The sequence below is a fragment of the Apiospora aurea genome (genome assembly GCF_038362705.1).
Source record: "Apiospora aurea strain CBS 24483 chromosome Unknown utg000005l_segment0_segment0, whole genome shotgun sequence".
Lineage (NCBI taxonomy): Eukaryota > Fungi > Ascomycota > Sordariomycetes > Amphisphaeriales > Apiosporaceae > Apiospora > Apiospora aurea.
In genome coordinates this window covers 396,405-422,395 of record NW_027117392.1, presented here as the reverse complement: position 1 = coordinate 422,395, position 25,991 = coordinate 396,405, and the positions used below count along the sequence as shown (strand labels likewise).

At 51.9% G+C, this 25,991-nt stretch overlaps 8 protein-coding genes across 8 annotated transcripts; 6 read left to right on the top strand and 2 right to left on the bottom strand.

The window, feature by feature from the left end:
* Window positions 1-318: 318 nt before the first annotated feature.
* Window positions 319-528, bottom strand: PG986_006722 (uncharacterized protein; the record flags this gene model as incomplete). The annotated part of the gene is made up of 1 exon (XM_066842944.1): window positions 319-528. One exon carries the CDS (start codon window positions 526-528, stop codon window positions 319-321), a length of 210 nt encoding a protein of 69 aa, XP_066699056.1.
* A 3,999-nt stretch (window positions 529-4,527) lies between these two features.
* PG986_006721 (aldehyde reductase (GliO)) lies at window positions 4,528-5,581 on the top strand (the record flags this gene model as incomplete). Its single annotated transcript, XM_066842943.1, has 2 exons — window positions 4,528-4,812; window positions 4,889-5,581. The coding sequence occupies 2 exons, from the start codon at window positions 4,528-4,530 to the stop codon at window positions 5,579-5,581; spliced, it is 978 nt and encodes a 325-aa protein (XP_066699055.1).
* Window positions 5,582-6,099: 518 nt separating this feature from the next.
* On the top strand, window positions 6,100-7,816 carry PG986_006720 (sugar transporter; the record flags this gene model as incomplete). The annotated part of the gene is made up of 5 exons (XM_066842942.1): window positions 6,100-6,177; window positions 6,271-6,319; window positions 6,352-7,088; window positions 7,147-7,534; window positions 7,605-7,816. The coding sequence occupies 5 exons, from the start codon at window positions 6,100-6,102 to the stop codon at window positions 7,814-7,816; spliced, it is 1,464 nt and encodes a 487-aa protein (XP_066699054.1).
* A 1,163-nt stretch (window positions 7,817-8,979) lies between these two features.
* PG986_006719 (splicing factor U2AF 35 kDa subunit) lies at window positions 8,980-9,615 on the top strand (the record flags this gene model as incomplete). Its single annotated transcript, XM_066842941.1, has 1 exon — window positions 8,980-9,615. The coding sequence occupies one exon, from the start codon at window positions 8,980-8,982 to the stop codon at window positions 9,613-9,615; it is 636 nt and encodes a 211-aa protein (XP_066699053.1).
* Window positions 9,616-10,531: 916 nt separating this feature from the next.
* PG986_006718 (oxysterol-binding protein) lies at window positions 10,532-12,431 on the bottom strand (the record flags this gene model as incomplete). Its single annotated transcript, XM_066842940.1, has 6 exons — window positions 10,532-10,880; window positions 10,934-11,830; window positions 11,891-12,001; window positions 12,075-12,180; window positions 12,234-12,302; window positions 12,377-12,431. The coding sequence occupies 6 exons, from the start codon at window positions 12,429-12,431 to the stop codon at window positions 10,532-10,534; spliced, it is 1,587 nt and encodes a 528-aa protein (XP_066699052.1).
* A 2,024-nt stretch (window positions 12,432-14,455) lies between these two features.
* PG986_006717 (uncharacterized protein) lies at window positions 14,456-17,574 on the top strand (the record flags this gene model as incomplete). The annotated part of the gene is made up of 3 exons (XM_066842939.1): window positions 14,456-15,232; window positions 15,288-17,066; window positions 17,137-17,574. The coding sequence occupies 3 exons, from the start codon at window positions 14,456-14,458 to the stop codon at window positions 17,572-17,574; spliced, it is 2,994 nt and encodes a 997-aa protein (XP_066699051.1).
* Window positions 17,575-18,721: 1,147 nt separating this feature from the next.
* On the top strand, window positions 18,722-20,634 carry PG986_006716 (Zinc finger- FYVE-type; the record flags this gene model as incomplete). Its single annotated transcript, XM_066842938.1, has 2 exons — window positions 18,722-19,927; window positions 20,164-20,634. 2 exons carry the CDS (start codon window positions 18,722-18,724, stop codon window positions 20,632-20,634), a joined length of 1,677 nt encoding a protein of 558 aa, XP_066699050.1.
* Window positions 20,635-21,664: 1,030 nt separating this feature from the next.
* On the top strand, window positions 21,665-22,875 carry PG986_006715 (uncharacterized protein; the record flags this gene model as incomplete). Its single annotated transcript, XM_066842937.1, has 2 exons — window positions 21,665-21,859; window positions 21,940-22,875. The coding sequence occupies 2 exons, from the start codon at window positions 21,665-21,667 to the stop codon at window positions 22,873-22,875; spliced, it is 1,131 nt and encodes a 376-aa protein (XP_066699049.1).
* Window positions 22,876-25,991: the final 3,116 nt, after the last annotated feature.

The window sequence follows — 25,991 nt, the reverse complement described above, 5'->3', positions numbered from 1 at the left end:
TATACGAGAAACCAAGGCTGTTTCACGTGGCTGTCCTTTCATTCGATGCGATGGTTGCATCTAACTCAAAATGCCTTTTCTTCGCTCCGTCATCGTAACAAAAACAACACAAAAGCGCTATTAATCATGTCACAGAGATTGAGTCACCCCTTTACATGCATTCACCGGGCGTATGCCAAGCGTGTATATAAAGGGGCACTTGTTCAACGTATGCCAAGTGTACCCAATTTTAGTATTTCTTATCCTCATACAACACCACACGCAGCTCAAACAAAAGCACCAAAGAAAAGGATCGAAACGGCCATGTCAGCATAACTGTTACACAGCATTGGCGCCGGAGCTGGAAGAGGCCCGCCGCGAGACCGATCTTCTCCGGGCGGAGGTGGCTGAGAGCACCGTCGTCTTGGCCGATACGATGCTGAAGATCGCAGATATCCGAGCGCGCCAATTTGAGCTGGGGCAGTCGTTCGACAGGCTGTGGGACGTAGTGCAATGGCTCAAGGTCGAGATGCACAGCATGGAAGCCATTTTGATCAGGCGTAATGCCTGATACCAACAGCTTAAAGAGGAGGCGGAGGGGGTGTCAGCAGAAGGAACAGGTGGCGGTGCTCCAAGAAAGGAGGAGGGTGCGACGTTGTAGTGCAATACGGCGTAGTGCAGTACGGCACAGTGCAGTACGGTGCAGTGCTGTTGATCCTAATCCTGGGTTATGCTGGCATAATATATGCATGTCGTATGCGGTTAAGCGAATACGGCGCGTAGGTGGTTATATCTAGGGATTTTTATGCATATTAATGGATGCAGCAGGTAGAAATTCTATGGTGGGACCGGATGAGAGTAACGTTAAATAGTAGATTAATAGAAAAATAGAGAAAGAAAGAAGAGGTTTTAATTATAAAAGATTAATTAAGCCTTTATTAATAAAATACTTTATTAATATTATTTAAATTAACCGCTTATTTATTTAAGCTTAGCGGGTTAATTAAGCCTTTTTAAGTGGACCGCTTAATTAAGGTTATTAAATTACTAAGTTAAAAAAAGCTTTTTATTATTTTTAATAAGCTTTTATATTATATATTCTACTTTATTTATATTTATATAACGTGGTTTACCACTACGCGACGTATATTATTTAGCGACGTACCTTAATTTAATTCTAATATAATTAAACTTTAACGTGTAATGCCTTTATAACTATAATACTTAATTAATTTTAAAAAGATCGAATAGTTTTAATAATTTAAGCGATACGAAATAAACCGAATTAAATAAGTTAAAAAATAGTAACGTGGTTTATTATTACGCGACGTATATTACTTAGCGACGCACCTTTTTTATTTCTCGATTTTTTTATATAAATTAATTTAATTATAACGCTTAAAATTAATTAAAATTACTCGCTATCCGATTTTTTACTTAATTTTATATTTTTTTTATATGTTCGCGTATTGTGACCTGTTTCGCCGTAGACACTATAGCGTTTTTCACCGGTCGCCCTCTGCTTTAACGAACCCCTATTTTTATTTTTATTGGGCGTTAAACGCTTCTTTTTTACCTTTTCGTTTTATAGCTGTTGAGATTCTTTAATAGTAAGGGCTTTTTTAAACTAAACTCGCGATTTTTTAGTTTTTCGGCGTTTAAAAAGTGCTAAATTAGCCTCTTTTAATATATATATCTTATTACGTATAAGGGTTATTTTATAAGCTATTTTAATTATACCCTTCGCTATTTAGTCTATTATATTTAAAATCGGCGTCGGAGAGTTTCTTTAATAGGTAAATACCCTCTTTTTAATATAAATAGAGTACTTAGTTATTTATTAGGGGTTAAACGGCATTTAAAGGTTATAGGTACTAGCCGTCCCTAAACGGGATAAGTTAAGTGTAAGCGTTCGGAGACGTATATTTAACTTATTAATTACTTTATTAAGGTTATAAGATATTAAATTAAATACGCTGAATTTAAATTTAATGTTAACTTCCGTAAAAATAATAAAATACGCGGCTTTAAAGGCGATAAAAAACTCGAGCTTAATAATATAATTTATAGAAACCTTAATAAATAGCTTAATTTCTTTTAAATAAGTATACTTTAAAGGCGAATAAAGTATTATATCGAGAGGTTAAAGTAAGTGCGATAAATAAGGAGGTATATTAATAGTAATAATATTGTTATTTTAATAGTATACTTTAAATTCGGCCGAAATATAGCTCTCGTGGCCGTTAAGAATTAAGAGGCGGTAGCGACCCTTCGTTTACGATCTAATATATTTATCGAAGTGTTTAATCTAGTTTAAACTTATCTCGTTATTAGTTTAATTATTAAAAGTCGGCTTAATTACTTAATCGCTTAGTAAATCGGTTTCGCGGGATTAATTCGCGAGGTAATATTAGCCTTAAACGATTAAAAACGACGGAATATATTAACCTTATAAATTAATATATTTAATCGCTATTACTTATTCCCGATTATTAAGCTAAACCGACTTCGCCTTTCCACGCCGCTCGGCGCGTATTACGATAAATATTAACCTAATTATACTTATTATAAAGCCGGTTTCGTCGAAATTCTAGATATTTTCGTTAACGATCCCGTATTTCGCCTTTATATTCGCGACCAACGTAAATTAAACAGAAATAACTTTAAAATCCTCGTAAAAAGCCCTTTAATAATTATACTAACGATTTATTTTAATCTTTAAGTCCGGGTTATAATCGATAAAACGTTTAATTTAATATTTACCGACGCGGTAAAAAGATTAGTTATATTTTTTACACTAGTAAAATCGGGAGGTATTCCTCGGATATTTAAATTAATTATATATTTACGAAATACCTCTTTGTAACGAACGCTATCTGGGTTCTAAAGGAAACCTAGTAAGACGTACTGGGGTTTTATGTTTAGCAATACGAGAGAGTATTTGAACGTGCGATAAAAGTCTACTTTTATCGATATAATGTGCAATAGCCGTAGGAATAAAAATAATTAAGGTGCGTAGACTTAAAGGTATTTATAATAGGGTCGTTAAAGCTGTTTACTTTATTAATGGGTTAGATTAATGTTTAAATTAATTATTAAAGTAGAGAGTATTTATATAAAATATATAGGGAATGTTTATTGTTATATATCTAATTTTTCCTTTACTAATTTCCTTAGATTTCGGGGATTTCGCAGCTCTCGCAAGATCCTGTCGAGCTGACTTTCTAGCTTTTGTCGCGATCCCGAAAGTCGTTACGTGTATTTTATTTCCACGTAATTAGTGTTATTCTGTTATGGCTTATCTTTCCCTAGCTGTTTAGTTCGTACTGTTTAATTCGTATTGTTCAGTTTGTGCTATTCAATTCGTGCTGTTTAATTCGTGGTGTTAATTATCGTCGTAGTTGGCCTTGCTGACCAGTAGGGTCGTGATGACTGGTGGGGTTTCGCTAACTGGTGGGGCTTCGGATTACGCTGGGTCTTTGTGCAAAGGTTTCGGGGTATCGTAAGGCCGTGCCGTAGGGTGGGTTCTGGGCCGTATGGCTGGGCCAGGTCGTAACACTCTTTTTTAATTAAATTTATTTTATATCGTTTCGGTTAAATTTCGCGTTTTAAAATTTAATTATAAATTCGATAATATAAAATTAATTCGGGTATATTATAAACTTTTATTACTACTTTTTAGTTTATTTAATTCGGTCCGTTTCGTATCGCTTAAATTATTAAAACTATCCGATTTTTTTAAGATTAATTAAGTATTATAGTTATAAAAGTATTACGCGTTAAAGTTTAATTATATTAGAATTAAATTAAGGTGCGTCGCTAAATAATATACGTCGCGTAATAATAAACCACGTTAAATAAAAATAACGTTAAATAGTAAATTAATAAAAAAATAAAGAAAAAAAGAAAAAGCTCTAATTATAAAAACCTAGTTAAGCCCTTACTAATAAGATACCCCACTAATACTGCCTAAATTAACCGCCTGCCTATTTAGGCCTAGCGGGTCAATTAGGCCTTCCTTAAGTGGACCCCCTAGTGGGGTCCATCATTCCAGCTTACTGTAAAATTAACGCCGGGTGGTGACTCACTTGCCGGGCAAGCCCAATTTTTAATGGACATGTCTATAGCATTGCACGAGTTGGGTATAGTGGCGTGATGTAGTAAATTATAGTGGTACCCGAGAAATTCGGCTATAAGTAATAGCACCTCCTTCCTGTCGGGTATATAGCTAAGATCTTGAGCGCATACAAGTCTGATGTTATTGTTGTTTCTTGTCAGTCTTTCTTAAGTTGGATTTATTGTTCTTTCTGAAGGATTCTTATTTCTGGAGAAACTGGGTTCCAGGTCGGTCAATATTAGGCCTAGGGTTGAATAATACTTGGAGGCTACTGGTCAGTCTATTTCTTAGTCGGAATTATTTCCAACGTCCGTCCATCTACCTTCTCGACACCCACCAGCACTAAAGAAGCTTGTCTATTCGCTGTGCCACGGCAATATCGAGACTGATTGTACATTCGACAGAAAGCACCTACATATCCGGGGAAACCCATGTCTTCCACCAACGTCAAGATTGTCTGGGGCGCGACGGGGCTCTGGGCGGCCACGCCAGAGCTTACCGAGACTTGGCTCGAGACTCTGCAGGACCTCAACTTCACCGATATCGACACGGCCCAGAACTATGGGAAATCGGAGGAGCTACTCGGCCAGGCCGGGGCCGCGTCACGCTTTCTCGTGGACACCAAGGTCTCGGAAACCATGGGCCCGACGGTCGCGACTGGAGACGTTGTCATCAAGGCGGGGAGGGAGAGTCTTGAGAAGCTCAAGACTAAGAGTGTGAGTCCATTAGCAACCTCGAAGTTCACTAAGGTAGTTAGTCCAGCACTCTGTGGTGCTAACGAGCCGTTGGCAGGTAAATGTGTACTACCTCCACTTCCCAGAGCGCCGTTGCGCGCTCGAAGACACACTATCGGGCATCGACGCCCTTTACAAAGAGGGCGCCTTCAAGAAGTTCGGCCTGTCCAACTTCCTTCCCACCGAGGTGGAAGACGTCGTCCGCGTCTGCAAGGAGAAGGGCTACGTGCTCCCCACGGTCTTCCAGGGGACCTACTCGGCCGTCGCGCGCCGCGCCGAGACGGAGCTCCTGCCCGTCCTGCGCAAGCACAACATGGCCTTTTACGCCTACAGCCCCATCGCGGGCGGGTTCCTGACCAAGACCCGGGTCGTGCTCGAGACGGGCGCGGGCACGGGCCGCTGGGACCCCAACAGCTACCTGGGCCAGGTCTACATGGGCCTGTACGCCAAGCCGAGCTACATGGACGCGCTGGACGCGTGGGTGGCCATCGCGCGGGACGAGGGGGTCTCGCAGGGCGAGCTGGCGTACCGGTGGGTGTGCTGCAACTCGGCGCTCCGGGGCGAGTTCGGGGACCGCATCCTCATTGGGGGCGTGAAGCCCGAGTTGTTTCGGGAGGCGGCCGGGTGGATCCAGAAGGGCCCGTTGAGCGCGGAGGCGGCGCGGAGGATCGAGGCGCTGTGGGATGGGATCAAGGCGGACGCGCCGCTGGATAACTTCAACGACTCCATCTCGAAGATGCCAAGTAGCTAAAGGGGGTGCAACATGCGGCTACAAAGTACCCATGTTGGCAGTCTATGGCGATCAGTCATTGGGAGGGGAAACAGTTTGCTATCGAATCTTCGTTCCAGGGGGTTCCCTTCCCTTTCCCCTCTCTTGTCTTACGGAAGCGGCAGTATGCAGTGCGACTGGGAGTGACATAATGGGGTTACATGGTCGAGGATAGTTCACCAATGAGGTGCCCCCTGAGCCCACAATTTGTAGGGTTTGATGTCTCAGTGACAGCACGACCACCACTTACAGTGTTTGTATTGGCTGTGATCATCACGCCGTCATGGCGTATTTGGGCCGTATTCAGATGGGGCTAGAGATGCATATCCTACCCCGAATATGCCGGAGTTTTGTAGATCTGCAACGCAGATCGCCGATGTCGTTTTAGAGTCGAGAAGGATTTAAGGCGCTGGTAGTTTGGCTGGAATGAGGAGTATTTTCGACCGTCGTAGTTGCCGCCATCACTTGCAGCGTTCAGATCACTTGCCGCCCCTTCTGCCATGCTGTCGTCCCCTGGCGCCGCCCAGATGAGCGCCTATAACCGCAATGTCGTTGCTTTTGCCGCACTCGGCTCCATGGTCAGTGACTCCTTTCTTTCAAGGTGGGCTTAAACTATGCGAAGTACTGGACTGGCAATGCTGAAACGCAAGCTTTTGTTAATGCGCCGCTAGACCTACGGATACGGCGCCTCTATCATCTCGAGCACCATTGGGCAGCCGGGTTGGTATGCCTTCTTTGACCTCCCCCTACAGGAGAGCCGGGCTACGCCGAGGTCACGACGCCTGCCATCGCGACCGCCAACGGCCTCCTGAGCGCGGGTGCCGCCGTAGCCTGCCTCGCCATCATGTGGACAGGCGACCGCTTCGGCCGCATCCGCAACCTGCAAATCGCGAGCCTACTCGGCATCCTGGGCGGCGCCCTGCAAGGGGGCGCCGCGAACCTCGCCATGTTCCAGGCCGGCCGGTTCATCATGGGCATGTGCATCGGCCTCATGGTGACGGTGACGCCCATGTACCTGAGCGAGATCTCGAGCCCGCGCCGCCGCGGCTGGCTCGTCGGCCACCACGCCATCTTTTTGGTATTTGGGTACATGCTGGCCTCGTGGATCGGGTACGCTGTCTACTTCGCGCCGAGCGCCGCGTTCGGCTGGCGGTTCCCGCTCTGCTTCCAGGTCGTGCCGCCCCTTTTGCTGCTGGCCGGGACGCCGTGGCTGCCGCAGTCGCCGCGGTGGTTGGTGTCCAGGAACCGGCACGACGAAGCGTGGGCGGAGCTGCGGCAGCTTCGTCGATCGGCCGAAGATCCCGATGACGCGGTGGCGCGGGAGGAGCTGCGCGAGATCCAGGACCAGATCGCGCTGGACCGGCAGAAGCTGATGGCGTGGGGCGGGAACCCCTGGCGGGCGGTCTTGTCGAAGAAGAGTTATCGGAGGCGCATGGTGATTGGGTTCCTGACGCAGTGGGGGGCTGAGTTTGGGGGGCCTCTTATTATTGTGAGGGACCACTGAAACTGCGCATCGGATTGAATGAGCTAACGGGATGGCTACACAGAATAACTATGCCGTCATTCTGTACGAAGGACTGGGCCAGAAGGGGTCTATGCCACTTCTGCTCTCGGCCCTGTGGATCACGACCGCAGCCCTGATCTACAACCCAGGCGGCGCCTGGCTCCACGACAAAGTCAACTCGCGCAGGTGGATGTTCATCACTGGCTTTGCTGGGATCATCGTCACCACGTCCTGCCTGGCCACCATGATTGCACGCTTTGCGGGCACGGACAACAAGGCCGGCAACGGCATGGGCGTCTTCTTCATCTTTCTGTACCTGGCGTTTCAGGGGACGTTTTGCGACACGACCATGTACATCTATGTCTCGGAGATCTTCCCCACGGAGATACGATCAATCGGGATGGGATTTTCGTTGATTGGCCAATTTGCAGGTACGTTGCCTTTTCTTACTCTCTACTTGCGTCGAGGACTTTGGACCTTGACTGATATCTTCCTTCCAAGCCACCATTATCCTGCTACAGACGGCACCGATTGGGTTCGCGGCGGTGGGCTGGAAATACTTTCTGGTGGTGATCTGCTGGAGTGTGGTTTTTGTTCCGGTCATCTACTTCTTCTTCCCGGAGACGTCTCGGTTGTCGCTCGAGGAGGTTGAGAAGCAGTTCGGGGACGAAGTCGTGACGCGTGTTGTCGAAGAGCGGGAAGAGAAGTTCTAGAGAGAATAAGGGGAGGGAAACTTGATAAAACCTAGAGCGACCAGGGGGTTGGGCTATAGAATCTATGCAACAATGTAACCATAACGTTACCCATTTCATATTTCCCTGTGTCATCTCTTAAGCTAATTTTGTATAACCCTATTGGGGATCCTTACCTGGTGGGTGTGGCAAGGACGAAGGCAGCTTCTGACTTTCTTGTCTATCAGCTGCTATGTCTAATCATCTTATATTGGAGTCCCGATCTTTTATAAAAGCAGACTATTTTGGTAACACCCACGAGAGTCACTCAAGGGGGAAGAGGGGGATGACAATTAGTATGGACCAAACGTATGCTTTCTTGATGTATAAAAGTATATATACATATATATATATATATATATATACCAGCAATAAGACAGAAGCTGTAGATCAGATGCATTGCTAGCCAGGTGCCGCCTAGTCCAAGAAAGATGCCTGAGGAGACATCACATACCAAAGAAGGCAACAAAGCCACTTGGAATGAACTACACTGGCTTGCAAAATAGTGTACTGCACCCTCACTCACGTCGGCGCTTAAGTGCAGCGGAGAAAGCCAATCACGACGGGGTTTCCCCAGAGACTTCATATGTTTTGTGATTCGAAAATGACCGGCTGTGACTTGAATGAAGAGAATATCAGGGTCGACCCTCGAAAAGGCATCGGTCCGTGCATGAAGCCTGCATGTACGAGTCTGAAGGGGTACATCGGAAACTCCAGGCAGAGAAGGGAACAACCTGGTCACATTTCAGGATGTCTGGGGTGAAGTTGAGGTTACATTAGGTAAAGAAGGATTACCTAATACAAGTAGATCTGGTTGCTGGTCCAAGTGGCGTTGGGGTTTTCCAGCCACAGCTAGTGCCTGGCGGGTGGGTCCGAAGTTTGTCAGCCTCGAAGCTCTGAATCGCAGCCTCTCCCATTGAATTTATCGCGACGCCACCACGAGATTCCATCTTTCCTCCCAACACCGCGACAATTTTTCCAGTCGTCGACCGAATTTAACGAATCATTGAACGCTGTCAACTCCAAATACTACACCGCGACAGCAGATTTTCATCCCAAGCTCGAGAGGATCCGACCGACCGAAAGACGCACATCGATCCCAACCCCCAGCGCCCGCCGCGGCCAACCGACCTAATAATCCCACAATGGCCAACTTTCTCGCCTCCATCTTCGGAACGGAGCAGGACAAGGTCAACTGCTCCTTCTACTACAAGATCGGCGCCTGCCGCCACGGCGACCGGTGCTCGCGCAAGCACGTGAAGCCCTCGTACAGCCAGACCATCCTGCTGCCCTCCATGTACCAGAACCCGGCCCACGACACCAAGTCGCACAACCGGCTGACGGCGGAGCAGTGCGCGAACCACTTCGACGCCTTCTACGAGGACCTGTGGTGCGAGCTGTGCAAGTACGGCGAGCTCGAGGAGCTGGTCGTGTGCGACAACACCAACGACCACCTGATCGGCAACGTCTACGCCCGCTTCAAGTACGAGGACTCGGCCCAGCAGGCCTGCGACGAGCTCAACTCGCGCTGGTACGCCGGCCGGCCCATATACTGCGAGCTCAGCCCCGTCACCGACTTCCGCGAGGCCTGCTGCCGCCTCAACTCGGGCGAGGGCTGCGTCCGCGGCGGCTTCTGCAACTTCATCCACCGCAAGAACCCCTCCCCCGAGCTCGACACCGAGCTCACCCTCGCCACCAAGAAGTGGCTCAAGATGCGCGGCCGCGACGACAAGAGCGCCTCCCGCAGCCCCAGCCCGGAGCCGACGCGGAGGAGGTTCTAAGGGAGAAGAAGGAACGAACAGAGAAGCGTTAGTCGGCAATAGGGGACCGGTCATGAACGGGGTGCAAAAAAAAAACAAAAAAAAAAAAAAAAAAACGCTGCAAAAACGCTATCAATGCATCTATCTTCCGAATCTTTTAGCGAGCGGAGGCAACAACTTGAGTCCATGCCTACACCAAAACAAGGGTTGACTTGGGACTACGAAGAAATCACAGAACAACACACATTAATGCAAACCCCATGCAGGTTGAAATAAGGGCCCAACGCTTTTTAGTATCGCGTTTCGACTGTTGAGGCGGGTCTGAGAAAGAGGGAGAGATAGCGAAATAATCCCATGGAGATATTCGGCCAAAGCTCTCTGGCGATCGAGATAGCTAAATCATGGTTATCTTGCCTCGAAGGCTCGCATAGCAATGCGTGCCCATCAACATTTAAGGCGTTTGATGATGGATGAAATGATTACCGGGCGTTCTTTCTGGTCAGTCTATCTATCCACGTAGCTCTGGGAAGAAGGCCCTCTTTAAGGGGCAATCAAGAATTTGCAAGAGCGAATGGTTGTAATTACGAGCTTTGTATCATTACTGAAAGAGTACTACTTGATGCGTCTCCCAAATGCTAAAACCCAATCGTTGCTGTCGATAAACCTTGTGGTATCCATTCGTAAGAACAATGCAGTACAAAACTCTACTTGCAGAAGTTGAACCTAGCGCTGGGGTCAATTCTAACACGCGCAGAAAGCTTCCCCCGTTACCCGCTTGACACGATGCCCTGACATGGATGTGCAGAGGCATCTAGTAACATCAAGGCTCTTCTCAAGTGTTACTAGACATGTTGGTTGAAAAGCCATCGGGACGCGACATGCAAGGAGCCGTTGTGTCTCCCTCCGTGCCCTCGTTTTTCTTGAGCATCCAATACGTCTAGCCATCCTTGGGAAGGTCTTTCTTCATATCTCCGGCAAAGTCGATGAGCGGGCCATCTGATTTCTGGCCCGTTCCCTCGAGCATCTCTCGGATGTCGGCGGACTGCTTGCTGTCGCGCTTTTCTGCTATCGTTTCACTGACCGGGCCCTTCAGTGCCGTCGGGCTAGCTGGGGATTCGTGGCTTTGGCTGGCATCGATCGAATCTTTGTTCTGTGTAGACACTGTTCGGGAGAGGTCGCTAGAAGCACGCGGCGGAATCACGTTGCGCTGTGAAGGTTTCTGCCCTGCCACCACAGGGTAGATGGCCATGACCTGCTCGGCTTGCTTGGCGGGGGTTGAACCGTCACTAGGAAGTTTTGTCAGCCTTTTCAACCTCTCCACCAAGGACGCTTGACCTACATCTTTGCGTTGATGATCCATTCCAGTTCTTCCTCGCCTTCTTCTTCGCCGCCGGGACCACCCTTTACCCTTCGGAATAGTCGCGGGTGCCACTCAACATTCTCTGCAGCGCGTTTGGCGGCCTCCTCGCGCTGCATATCCTCCACGCGCGTTTTCTCATCAGTAGCGAGCTCGTGGTTCTTATCCAGAACCGCCTGGGCCGTGTTGTACCATAGCTTTTGTGACTCACGCTCATCCTGTTCTTCAAGTGGCCTGACTTGGTACTTTGCTGGCCTTGCCTTGGCGCCGTTGAAGAACATCTCCTTGAGGCCAGTCTGCGGACACCGGTCAGTGCGAGCCTTACGCCACGACTTCGCCGTGGAACTTACTCTGACATCCCGGATGAACATTTCATCGCTCCACAAGCCAGAAAGCTCATACAGGATCTCGCCAGTCTGCTCATTCTTTATCGTGCCACCGATAGCGTTGTAAGTGCCTCCTACCCAGCCTTTCGTCTTGAAGTCTATGTCGGCTACAAGACCCAGTTCAGGGCAGCGTACGAAGCTGTGGTCGCCCAGCTCATATTTCATCTTGCCGAATAGTATGCCGCGCGCATACATGTTGGGTTGCGTCAAGATGTACCGTTCGCCCTTCTTGGGGTCTTTGCCCCGGTTGAGCAGGGAGAGTATCGCAGTGCCTTCCATCATGCTGGCAGCAGAGTTACCCAAGAACTTGCTCCTAGGCTTCAGGGTACCATCGACTCGGATATGGTGGTCAGGAACCAGATAGAAGTAGCTGGACTTGGGTGGATGGTGTGATGTTTGCTCCGAGATGTAGTACGCGCGCGTGTCGTCAGGTAGATCCCAGTAGCATGTAAAGATCTCGCCGAGGATGGGGTTGAGTGGCTTTTTGACGCCCCTGTCGGCATTATTGGTAAGTTGCAAAGTCTAGATGGTCAAGAAGAGGGCGTGAACGAACGGAGGTCGTATATGCCAGCCACTGAGATAGAACTTAACTACACCAACGAAGCGATCAACTGGGTTCTCCAGGTCGGGAATGCCGAGGAGCATCTCGGGGTGGCACATGAAGCTGGAGAGCAGAATTCAAGTTAGCGATGTCCGCTCTCGCAGAGGCGGTGAAGGTGCATCTCGGGGTTGCGCACTTGGTTATTCTCTCCAGCATACTGCGTGGCTCGAGGATGAAGGTAGGCAGGACCACTCGACTAAGATCGGCACCCGGTCGCAGCTGGGATATGATGTGCATGAGTACTACGCTGCTGGCTTAGTTTGCGGTACACCCTGGGCATCGCCATGAGACTCACCGTTGCCCTGATCGGGCTCGACCACAAGGGTGTCGTCATCCGCGTCGCCGTCGAGCGACGAGCGACTGCCTAGGTGCAGAAGAAACATGGTCAGTCATGGCGGTGGCCAGATCCGTGTGCTTGCAAGGGCAAAGAAGTCGTACTGGCATTCGAGGCCGTCCGGTGTCGCCCGGAGAAGCTCAGTGTTTTCGCATGCATCTTGGCTGGCAGTCGTGGTTGTTCGGGCGGCCTCCGACGACTAGAATAAGCTTTAGGTTGAGTGCGTGCTGGGCTGCCAGGCCGGGAACAGTGGCGGAGGTCTTCGAAGAGTCGAAGACTTTCCCAGAGCTGCCGGTCGGGACGAGGAGCAGGGTGCCAAGGAAACGCCTTCTTTACTCGGCCTTGCTGCTGCAAAGATATGCTGGTAGACGAGGTATGGATGGATGGGAAGGAATGGCACTCTTCTACTTTACTGCAAAGCGTGAGGACTGGGGGCTTCGTTCAGGTGAGGTCGGTTTCCTGGACAGGCAGACACCAAACGTCAAGTAAGTACTTGCATAGGGAGGGAAGGCAAATGTGCAAAAAGAGGGACGAACAGCGGGAGCTATCAAGTACAGCACAGACAACCCCTCATCGTCAATGACAGGGGAGTGCGTAATAGCTGATTGGGCTTTTGGGGGGCGGGCTGCTTATCGATTATGGTGGGTGCTGGAATGGATGCTCTCGGGCGGCGGCGGCGGCTGTTGCTGCTTGTGCTGCTTGTGTTGCTTGTGCTGCTTGTGCTTTTGCTGTTCGCTGTTCGCTGGGCGGCTGGGCTGGGGAGCTGACAGGACGAAGCAAGTCTGCAAGTGGAAGTGGTGCCTATGCCTCTGCCTATGACCTCACTCACTCGGCTTTTGCCTTTACCATCCCAGCATCCAAGCAAACCCAGAAGCTCCGGTCTTCCGCCCTCTCGGGCTGTCGGTCGTACTCAGCACTCCATGCCCTGCCGCACAACCCCTCGCGACTCCCGGCGCTAACAGTTACCGGTGTCCCAATACAAAACTACGTTAATAACATGTGCTCTATTCGAGAGCGATATCCACGTGCATACTGGTGTGTTCCCAATCATCGACAGACCGACAGAAATATTGAGTGCTGGATGCAACGGAAGTGGTGCGGAGTGGGTATCTCTCCGCACAGATTTATGTAGGTACATCAGACCAACCCAGCCAACCAGCCTGCGCTAGGCAGGTGGCAGGCGGCACCTGGGCCGAGAGGTAGGGATTGGGCGCTGGACCAAACAGCCGCCCGCTTGGTTTGGGACGTTCGGGACCACGAGCGGAGGAGCGTGACCATTTGAAGGAGGGCAGCCGAGAATACTGTACACGACACGAGCATGACCTTGCCTCCCTGCCTCCCGCCCATTCAGCTCCGGGGAAATATGAGTTGGAAGTCGTCAGGCACTCGCACCACAGGATGCTGGACAGCGCGCCCGCCCAAGCAATGCGACGGCTTTCCCGAAACGAGTTAGTCAAGTCCAACCTCCCTCTCTATTCGACGGACATCCTGATTTTCGTCTGGCAGACATCAAACATTTGAAGTGTACCATATCTTGTGTTGAATATGTACAGAGTTACATACCATATATCAACACCGTTGATCCGCGGTTATTCGCCCAATGGTGCCCCGAACAACGAACGGTGAGAAGAGTCTGGATGAGGAAGGACTCCATTCCATATGCTTCCCAGCTCCATTTATGCTACATGCAGCCCAATCCAGGACGGATGATCGACTACGAGAACCTAGGCCGCACGTTTTTTGTCGCTGGTTTTTAGCGGGCCCATTCCCATGGAGCCGTCCGATCGGTTTCGTTCGGTTCGTACCTGCGACCAGAAAAAAAGGAGAAGCCCATCCCCTCCATTTCCCAGTCCATCCTGAACGGGTCCCAGGGTCCCGGCTTTGGTTATTAATAAAGTTTGTTGCCTGATCGGGGCCTTCAGCCCACAATTCGGCGTCGATTCGCATCGTCGTCTCCGTAGCGATCGGTCGGGCTCGACGGTTGGGCATAGAGTCTGGTGGATGGGCAGCGTCGCCACTAGCTGCCTATATTCTTGCGCTTCGCCGTCGGGCTACCGTCCTGAGGATGGCTTCTTCCTTAGCCGTCGAGTTAGCGAGACATTTCAACAAGAAGCGAATCAAGATTTGATACAGCGGTCCAGGCCATGTTCCACTATCAAGTATGGCACTAGTGGCACTGACGTATGGGCGGCCGGCCCGTTGTTGGTCGAGCGGCGCGTCAAGCGACAAGCGTCGAGAAGAATTGTTGTTGTTCCAATTGTCCCTCGCTTCGCACTTCTCGTTGTCTCGATCTGAACCCAAACCGACTGCTCTTCTCCGACCCTCGCCCGTCCCTCCCTATCCGCGAGAGCAAGCGACCCAGTCACTGGCGCTGGAGCGACCTGGAGGCCCAATGGTTCCGCGATCCTCGAGATACGCGGAAAAGCAGGGCAATGTTGGAGTCTTCACTCCCACCTCCACCGTGGCAAGATAGCACCGCCGATCCCCTGACAGAACTGCCAGGAACCCGACAATTCTTGGACGCGGATCCGAGACCAACCTTTATTGCGCCCATCGACCCATCCGCTCCGCTGTCCTTTGGTATTTACTTTGCAAACCGTGCCTTCCGTCTCGACGGACTCGAAGAGCAGGTCCTGCGCGACACCCGGACTGGAAAACAGTTCCGGGCCTGGGCGCAGACCGTGGCACAATGGCGGCCACAATACCGATTTTCTGGCCGCATCTGGTCCGCCTTCACCATCTCCGCCAAATGGAAATGCATTCAAGCCACTGAAGCAACCGTCGCCTACCAGCAAAGGGGCTTACGGCCCGACCGCTCCCTTTCTACCAACGATGCCCCCCGGAAGCTAGAGGACGCCAGCTTTTACGATGCCAGACTCACCACCCTGTACAAGGTGATTGATATGGGTGAAGTCGGCAACTTCGAATACGACACTTACGGAAGGCTTTTACGAGCTAATGTACTGAACTTATTGTGCATACTACACTCGAAGCATAGCTAACGGCAAAGCGCAGGAATCGTTCTATAGGCAAAGTCTTCATCCGAGAGACCTAGCCCTCCACCAAGACTTCTCATTCGTGGACCTAGTCTATCCACCTGATGTGGAATTGGCGTTATTCCAATGGAACAACCTGACTATGGGCACCCCAGTCACGTTCGAGATGCGTTGGAAGAACGCGCAGTATGGTATTCCCCACGACGAGGAAGTGGAAGACTACCAATGGACCCTCTGCACGTGCGTGCCGATTCGGGACAACGACGGTAACGTGGCTAGTATCGCGGGCAATACCATCGACATTGGCGCCCAGAAACGGATACAGAAGCAAGCGCTCCAGCGGGCCGAGGCTCTAGAACGGGCGCGGGCCAGCGAGCGTAAGTTTACTCGTTTCGCCCTTTTGGCGCCGGTCGCCATCATTGTCATCGACACGTCACGGAGGATCACGTACTGCAACACTCGCTTTTTCGAAATGTCGAATCATCCTCCCACCAATGAGTTCAAGAAGATGGATTGGCACAACTTTGTCTACGAAGAGGACTACCCCATTGTAGACAGGCAATGGGATACACTGATTTCCGACCAAGAACTAAAGCAAGCTGTCTTCAGGTTACAACGCACCTGGGCCGATGGGGACGGCATATCTCGACCGGTCTGGGTGGAATCTTCAGTCATTCCAGAATTCGAGGACGACGGTACTGTCGCGTCTTATCTCTGTGTCATGACAGACATATCACGCTTCAAGTGGGCCGAACAAGTCCAGAAGACGCGGACTGAGGAGGCTCTCGCAGCGAAACGGAAGCACGAAAACTTCATCGACATGACATCTCACGAAATGAGGAACCCCCTGTCGGCCATCATACAATCGGCAGACTCGACTATTGACTCGTTGAAGGTGGTCATGGCGATGATTTCCCAATCGCATCCGGGAGACGACCGACTCGTCCAACAGACGGATGTCGAAATTAAACAGTGTCTGGACTCACTTCAAACCATTGTTTCGTGCTCTCTTCATCAGAAGAGGGTTGTGGATGACATCCTGACTCTTTCTAAGATGGACTCCAACCTCATGGCTATTGCGCCGGTGAGGGTGGATGTTGCGCAGGTTATAAGCGAGGCCGTCCACATGTTTGAGCTTGAATGTAAGAAAGACGGCATTGACCTGATATTTATCGAGGATCCCTCGGTCAAGCAAATGAGAGCTGAATATGTCATGATGGATCCAAGCCGAACACTACAAGTCCTGATCAATCTCCTGACAAACGCTATCAAATTCACTCGGGACCGACCGACGCGGCGGATTGTGGTGCGCTTGGGCGGCAGTGCCGAACCACCATCATCCGATAGTTCCAGTGGCATCTCATACGCCGCTGCCCCTACGGAATCGACGGGCCTGCTTGACAATTCGGAATGGGGACTCGGGCGTCCGGTATATATGTGGGTATCATGCCAGGACACCGGCTGTGGCATGTCGTCGGAAGAGCAAGGTAAGCTCTTTACCCGATTCACCCAGGCAACACCGCGTACGCACATCCGGTATGGTGGCAGTGGGCTCGGCCTTTTCATATCGAAGAAACTCACCGAGCTACAAGGAGGCTCGATCGGAGTACGATCGGAACCAGACGTGGGCTCGACGTTCACTTTCTTCGTGGCTACGCGCATTGCACCTCCTCCTACGCCGATCAAACTCAGCGCCGCGAAAGACTCGCCACTGAACTGGCCTGGGACCGTGGAGCACGATACTCGGAGAAAGATAGGCCACCTGTCTGTGCTTATTGTTGAGGATAACCTGGTCAACGTAAGTCCATTCCGCACCCTGCGCTGCCATTAGTTTCTACTCCATGGGCAAATGGCTCACGACCACACAGCAAAAGGTCCTCTCGCAGCAGTTACGTAAAGCTGGCTGCCAAGTGCATGTCAGCGATCACGGCGCAGAAGCGCTCGAGTTTCTCCGGAAGACGTCATACTGGGCGGCGGCGAAAGCAGGTGACAGCAAGCGGGCGTCGTCGCCTCCGCTAATAGATCTGTCGGTAATATTGATGGACATTGAAATGCCTGTGATGGACGGACTCGCATGCACGCGCAAGATCCGGGACTGCCAGGAAAGTGGTGAAATCATCGGGCACATACCCATCATGGCCGTGAGTGCTAATGCCAGAAGTGAACAAGTGAGCATGGCGAGAGATTCTGGCATGGACGACGCCATCTCCAAACCGTTTCGGATACCGGAGTTGATGATGAAGCTGGAGACGTTGGTGAGTGGAGGAGGTGCATTGTTGCCTGCGAATTCAACCCCTGGTGCTTGATAGCAACGATAGATTCGAGGATTCTGTCCCTACGTACCTGTATTTAGACCATACCGTATACATACCCAATGTTGCTACTATGGTAGACCAGTACGCCAGCTCTCCAAGCAGGCTGATGTATCGTCCGTGGAGGTTCTGTAGTGCATGCTTCGAATCCTTCCCTCTGGTTTGACCCTTGCCAATCACCGGGGTTACAGTAGAAGTAGGCCAAGAGGAAGCCAAGTGGGGTGCAAGGGTCCTCACATGAAATATCCAGCACCATGCTAAGCCTGGCTGGGAGTAGTGGCGATAAGGAGCATGCGGCTAGGCAAGTACAGTGCGTACGAGCTCACGGACTTGCCCGGTTTTGACCTCGTTTGATCGAATGAATGTTGGCCGACGAGAGCCGGTACAGGTACGTACCACGCAGCCAGCCGCCTAACAACCTTGATAGGAGCTGTGATAAGGTACCGCCGTCCACGGCTGATCAGTGGGACGGACAGCACTTTGCGCGACCAGCAACGGGCAGCAATCAACAATCAGCAAGCAACCCAGTACCCTGCTAAGCCTGCTAACGAGCCAGCGATTCACCACATGTTCACCATGGCTTCCAGTCACTCACTTACCTGAGCTTACTGCACTGCACATCGCACTCCTGCTCCGGTTGCTGGTCTCGTGCCTACCTACATGGCATACCAATACGCACGCACGGTACAAACCAACCTCCCCTGTGCAGGCTCGCAGTTGTATTTATTATTCTTTTTACTCAACGGACCCCTTGCCGATCTGACTTGCATTGATTGCATCCATTCACGCATCAATAGACGCGCTCCGACATCCATGGTTATATCAATTAATTGTGGATGAGCCGTCCTACCAACTCCACCTCCACAGTCATCGTCTGACCCCCTCCGTCTTCGACGCCACCAGCGCCGACAGTTCGAGCTTAATCCCATCTTAATACTGGGATAACTTTTTGTTTGCCCGCAAGTCCAGCCTCGCCCTTTTCACCAAGAACCCGAGCTGGGCCACCGAGATACGCGTTGACACCATCGGTTCATGGCTAGCCCGTCTGTGGGCACATTTGCAGAGCCGCACCCTCCCCGCCATCGCGACCACACACATACCGTCCCGCCCGCCCCAACCGAACAGCCACGAGACACACACCATGGCAAGTCGCCAATCCTCTGCCGACGTTGATCAGCGCCCTGGCCCGAACGACGACGAGTCTGGCAGCTCGTATGCTGGCAGCGATAACGGATCGGCCCTCGAAGCAGCCCATGGCGCACGCGCACCCTTCAACGGCCCAATGCTGAGCCCCCAAATGAGCGAGGGCCCCCCACGCTCGCCGGACGACCAAGATCACGATGCAGCACCAGAATCCGCCGACCGCCAGGCAGAACTCGATGCAGCTGGCGAAACGACCGAATCGCCTACGATTACAGAACCGCTGGGGATCATTCCGGAATCACAGAACGAGCACATGGACGGCGACCAGGAAACAATAGTAGTAGGAGAAGCGGGCGCTGCGACCCCTCCAAATCAAAGCTCTGGAGAACGAGCTGAACCCGCCGAACTGCCATCAACATCGGCCGCCGCCGAGCCAACAAGGGCCCCTGGGCTGACCCTGCTGGAGGCTTTGAACGACTTGACTGTTTCCCCGAGGACTGCAGTTGGTACCCAAAATGAGCTGCCTCCTCTCCCAAGCTATGCTGCCGAGCCAACGTCTCCCGCATCTTTGGTTGGCCGACGAGGGTCGTCGCAAAGTGGCCGACGCGGTGATAGACCCGCCTCTCAATCGTCAGGCCTACTCCCAGCTCAACCTGCCCACCAGGCTCGACCCAGCGAGCCCCAAGGAGTGCGCCGGCGACCCTCCGAGTTCACGCTGCCCAGGTGGCAACCAGACGCCGAGGTCACCCTGTGCCCCATATGCCGTACGCAATTTAGCATTTTTGTTAGGAAACATCACTGCCGTAAGTGTGGCAGAGTCGTCTGCGCCAACTGCTCGCCCCATCGCATCACTATACCGTATCAGTACATTGTTCGGCCTCCTGGCGACCAAGCCTTGCTGCGTGCGTCAGGAATCTGGGACGAAGAGGGCACCATGATGGATTTCAGTAATATCGGTGGTGGCGAGCGCGTGAGGCTTTGCAATCCCTGTGTTCCTGATCCGAATACGACGCCACCGCAATCCCAAGGCCAGCCATCGGCCCATGGTCCTCCTTTTTCGCCAAGATCTGCCCATCAGAGGTCCCAGAGCTCCGCAAGCGTTACTAGCTATGGAAACCCCGAGGCTTCGGGTAGTGGGTTTTCATCTTTCTTCATGACGAATTCTCCGGCAAGCGCTTACCCTAGGAATCGGAGCGTTACGGTCGTAAGTCGTATCACTGCGCAATACATGAATCTGGCCAGACTGCTAACACCGGCTCAGAATTCCAACTTCTCTCGCTCTAGCCATGCTGAACGCGATGCTCGCACCATCGCTTCTGGGAATGTGGTCGGCCGCCCTGGCTATTACTACCACCAATCCACGCCAGCAGGCGAAGCTTTTGCCTCCTCTTCCCGCCAAGGCTCTGTTCAGCCGCGAGGCCATGCCTCTTCTTACTACAGAGCTCAGTACGGGTCATACCCTGCATCATCCTCTTCAGCTGCTGCTATGAACGACCGGCCCCTGCCGCCCCTCCCCAAATTCCGGAGGAAGATGAGTGTCCCGTCTGCCATCGAGAGCTGCCCTCGCGCGAACTACCCAACTTCGAGGTTCTGCGCGAAGCCCACATCAACTCCTGCATTACATCACACAGCTCATACTCGCCCGCGCCATCCAATCCCAACCAACAAGGTGGTCATAATACACCGCCACCTCGAGCCGTTCGACGAACTGGCATGTTCCCGTACGTGGCGACGGAAAAGGACTGTGTCGATTCTGCTGAGTGCACCATCTGCCTCGAGGAGTTTGAAGAAGGGGTGCCTATGGCCCGACTGGAATGTCTCTGCCGTTTTCACCGTTCCTGCATCACAGCCTGGTTTGTGAATCACCCAGGCCGCTGTCCTGTCCATCAACACGACAGCTTCGGGTACTGATTGGTATATGCCTTACATGGTGGCGTTCATTCCCTACATGCTGTTTCTTTCGCTTTGGGTTGCTTCGACTGTTTGTGGCTTAAAAGACGCAGTGAGATGGAAGAGCAAGTATTGGCATATGCCAGTGACTTTGCGGTTGCATAAGCGCGGTACAGTTTGGTATCATGTGGCCGAGTGGGCCTGTTGTTTTGTTTTGTTTTGTTTTGATCAGCGATGCTTGGGTTTTCTTGACAATCATGCATCTTACACACGTCTGGCGTTTGGATGGTGGTACACTCTCATTTTAGAACGTCAATACCACGCAGGGCTCGCACCAAAATGTGGTGTATTAGCCTGCCCCTGCAACTACTAGGGGAGCTAGCCCCCCTTACATGAATGTCGTTACTATATATAGCGCGGCCCTGCATGCCAGGTTCTTGGTATTGTCTCTCTTGTGGCTCTCCGCTGCTCGTAGAACAGAGGCAGATCCGGCTGATGTAACCGAGCACTCTGCAATAGTGTGCCACGCATACGATCTACCAATCATCGCTGGACTTGGCGCGGACTGCAAGTCAGATTTCGCGACTATTGGTTTTGCTTGGCAAGGGTCTCATGCATCTATGGTAACCTAAGCCGGCGGGTGGTATCCCACCGTCATCGAAGGTCTAGGCCCAACGCCAGCACCGGGAGAGGCTCGCTGTCGCAGAGGGTCCATGTCGCTCAGCGACCCGGAACTAGGGGGGCGGGGACGGGGACGGCTCGTGTTTGCACCATCGATACCATCTGCATCACCCTATCACAACGAGGTTCATGCGGCTTATGTTGCAGTCTATTATTGACTGGAAGAAGCAATTACGAAAACCTTAAAGTGCAACCCTCCATCTGCAAGCTCATGGCCATCGGTAATATTGGCGCCGGCGTCGTGGGGAGACGGCCTCGGCTCAATCAGTATATAAGTATTGGTTCAGCTCAGCCTATGATAGCGTTAATAGAGATGATTATTACATACGTTCTCTTCTCAACTGTGGCATAGCAAAACTACCTCCCTATCATGGCGAAAGCGCGACTGATCGCCATCGGTGCTACTGTTGCCAGCCTTGTGATTCCGGCTCTCTCAGCTGGGCCTGTCGAGGGTCGCCAAGCAGGGTGCGCACGCGATAATCTTCTGCGTGGGCTCTTGAACCCGGCGCGAACGGCTGAAGCGACCTCGTTCTGCAATGACTACCTCTGTCGACCCTACTCTACGGTAACAAAAGCAGCATAACTCCCCACCATTTGGCTGTCCCCTTTTCTTCCCCGGACAGGGCTGATAATGACAGCACTTAGGTCACTGCCACGACAGCAGGCAGCGCCCACCCGCTGTACCTGTATAACCTGCAGCCGTCTGCCCATGGCAGTGGGACGCCGTTGAGCTACCCTTCGCCCCCCACACCGAGCACTATCCCAGGAAACGCCGCGTGCTATGCCTGGCCGGGCGGTGTGCCCTGCCCCTATCCTCCGACCCGCAAGAGGTCGCTTGGCCCTGCTCTTGCTGCCCCAGCCCTAGCCGTCCAGGGTCGTCAGGCGGCCGACTGTTCCACGCCTACGGTCCCGGCCTTCCTCACGACGACGGCCACCTCGTCTTACCCGGCCTCCCGCCTCAGCAGCGCCTGCTCCTGCCTCGTGGACGCGGCCCCGCTGCCGACCACTACCACCACCTGCACCGCCATCGGCGCGGGCGCGACCTGGCCTCAGACCACCATACCGGCCTTCTGTCAGCCGTCCTTCCACGCCAACCGCGCGTCGCTGGCGGGCATCACGGGAATCAGCACCGCCGTTGCGACGCTGGGGCTCGTGAGCGATAAGCTTGACTGCTGCGTCAGCTGCGCGGGGATCTATAACTGCGTGGCGTGGAGCTACGTGCCTTTCCCGTCTCCGGCCACCGCAGCCATCGCGACGCCGCCGTCTACCCAGCAGCCGGACGGGAACAACAACAACAACAACAAGATCAACCCCTGGATCTCGGGCACGTGCGTCGCCGTGTACAACCACGGCTCTGTCTCGTCTCCCAACAGCGATAACGGCAACAACGCGGCCGCCGTGTGTCCCAACGGCGCCGTCGGCGAGGTCCTCGGGGGCGGGTCCGGCAACCCGTCCGGGGGCCTCCGGTGGGAGAATCTGTACTACAACGGGTGGAACGAGGGGCCGTGTGGGAGGCCGCTGAATGTGTTTCAGAGCGGGCAGGATGGGGGAAGCGGGGATTATGATACGCTTTGTCAGTGATGATGGGATTGGTTGATTGATCAGCTGAGGGACAATTCTGGGGATAGAAGCCCGGGAGGGCTGGTGGCGAGGAAGGAGAAGGGGTCAGAGCGAAGGGCAAAGAGGTCAAACATCGCGTACCCCTTTCTCCCTGCTGAGACCAACCTAGCCCAGGTCTTTTGGCCTTTTTGAACTGCAAGTCTCGAAGCGAATGTGGTGATAACGGCGGGAAGGTTGGGCTTTGGCCTGTAAGTAGTACTAACCGTGTGCGTATGCCTTAAACACACGCACAGGCTACCTGCCGCGGTGTCAAGATCCCCTCTTCGCGTTTGATAGATGGCGCAAATACCCCAGAGAATGCGGAGTGGTCCGTGATTACAACGCGCCATATACCTACAGAAAGCGAAGGACTCTTCTGGTAGCAAACTGGGCTCCCCGTTTCAGCGAGGCTGACGAGGTGTATGGTCGACGGGCCCCGGATACGAATCATTCCAATAAGTCTCCGAACGCGGCACAGACAACTGCTACAAATATTGCATATAGCGGGATGGATGAGATGGAGAGTGGCGGGGACTGGGTAGAATGCTTGTTTCTGGTCATCGACGTGGTGTATGCCCCCATGGGGATGTTTTAGATAACTGTGTGACTGTTACACCCACTAGAAACGGACGCACAGCATCAGCATATACGTGTTGCAGAGAGCATCGGCATGGCCACCCTCCAGAGTTCAGTGACCATGATAACCCTTTCATCGAAGTCCAACCCCCTTCAGAGGCACACCCGTCGACCACTCGGGGCGATCGTTAATCTGACACTGCGAGATGTGTCTCGGTATTGTCTGCGTATACGGCGTAAGCCAGCCAGCTCTTGTATGCCCATCTTGGGTGCTACTGACTTATGTAGATGGGCGATTGCATAGCATCATACGTTATGAAGGAGAGACTTGCATTCGGTCACAGCAGTGACAACGCCGCTGTTTCAAAGACCATTCGATAACATCGTGAGGTCGCAAAACCGCAAGATCGGCCCATTTTCGTCGAGGCCATCATCCCAGCTCGCCTTGAGACGCCGTGAGGGAAAAGGCTAGATACCTATCCCGTTCCATTACTCAGACCATTGGGAGTTCCCTAGTCATAGATCATGTCAGCGTGAGATGAGTCCGAATCAACTATAAATAGGCGTATTTTTCCTTTGCTGATTTAGTGTTCATCTCCCTTGGACAGGACCACCAGCAACCACAAAGAAACAGCATTTCTTTACCTATTTTATTTAATTTTATATTAAATTTCGAATGTTTCCGATTTAAGTGGGAAACTATGGAATGTATTGGTCATTTGAGGGGGGGCAGCCGATAGGTGTTGCATCTTATGTGATACTGCGACGCAGGCATGTACGTGCAGGGGGTGAAGGTGGGTGGAGAGCAAAGTGGCACAAGAGCCTGAGATGTCATGGTTTGATGAAAGTTGCTGGAAGTAAAATCGACAAATATTTGGTGACAATGGGAAAACTAGTATCTCGTCTCATAAAGCAATCCCCGTACCAATAGAAAAGACTGAGCTTTGTAACGCGGGAGCAAAGAGATATACTTCTCAGGCTCAACAGCATCGACAGGGTGAGTCCCGTAGTGTTGATAGGGGCGGTTCATCCTGTCTGCATACCACATATAGCATGTCCTCGCCTGTGGAAGATATCGCCAAAGGGTCATTGTTACCGAGTAGGGTCTAGGTGGAGTCCACAATTAAGTCTGTGAAGTATACTGTCGCTCCCCCTGAGAACAACGAGGTACGTTTTCCCCGTTGCCTCGTTGGGAGTGCCTCGTTTCTGGGAGAGGCCGTGTTGAAACAATCCCACTGACAATGGCTACTCGAGTGGTCCTCCCCAGAAGTAATCGAGGAGAAAGTCCACCACTCGACAGGTGTCGACAACGACAGCTTACATATTGCGGATTAACCTTTATTGGCTTCGACGGCAGAACCTTCGGGGCCCTGTCCGGCGTCAAATCATATCCACGGCCCCAGCAAGAGGATCAAGCGCATAGTAATGGATGGCTCTTGGATGAGAATTGGTCTGGGAGGACGGGACACCCAGCTCTAAAATCGACGACCGGCTCGAGACCAAGTGGCCCACCCAGACGGCCGCCGGTGCAGAAGATGTGCGCCTCTTACTAAGCTCTGAATCAGCACTTACCTCGAGTTGTACCTATACTTGGTCAGACGGCCAGGGCTGCCAGGGCAGGGTGGTTTGGGGTCTCCATATGTCAACAGATCGCGGGCCCGGCAATTGGATCGAACTTGTGTACAAGTAGATCGTCGAAAAAGACGGGGTAGCATGCGGACCTCCTCAGGGTTCAGATCCATCTTTCGGTGACAGGGGAGGGGGCTCAGCCCAGTCTATTGGCCCAATGAGAGGATGACACTGGATGCGGGACATCGCCTCCATCATGGATGACGAGTCAACAGCAAGGTTTCCCCGGCATCCCACAAGACAGCAAGAAATGAAGTAGCCGATGTGTATTTGGTGGAGGAGCAACCGATTAGCGCAAACCGGTCCGCATGTTCGGACCCTGGACCCCTGTGATGAGCAAGGAGAAGAAGCTCGGTCCTAAGGACTGAGCTACCGTCAAGGCTCGCCTGGTCAGCCCTGGTGGATGGGCTCGCGATGAGCGTCGCTAGCAGTGCATACTCGAGAATAGGAAAGGGGTCCAATGCGACGTTGAATCGCATTGTAACCGAGGGGGCTTCCATCTTTACAGCGCGCACTCATCTGATGCCTCCAGTATCTCTGGCTTCTACCCGTACATTGTTAAGTGTACGCCGTATCTTTTAGCAAGGATACGCCGGAAGAAGGTCCAGAAGCCAGAAATCTATGCTATATAGATTGCCTTGCCACGTATATACTGTACCTAGGCAGCCAGCCAGCCATGTCTGCCACGCCGGGAAGGCAACCTCCTCCGTATCTGAGGCATCCGTACTAGTAGTAGAAGTAGCAGTAGTGATGTTGGTGTTAAGTCCTGCCATGCGTGTCGGCTTACTGTGGGTGCCCATGATTCGGTTGGCTGATCCTTGCAAGCAGAGTTTATAGGCCAATAAATCTAAGTTCACTGGGGGATGATTGGCCCCTCGGGTGGTGCGATGCAG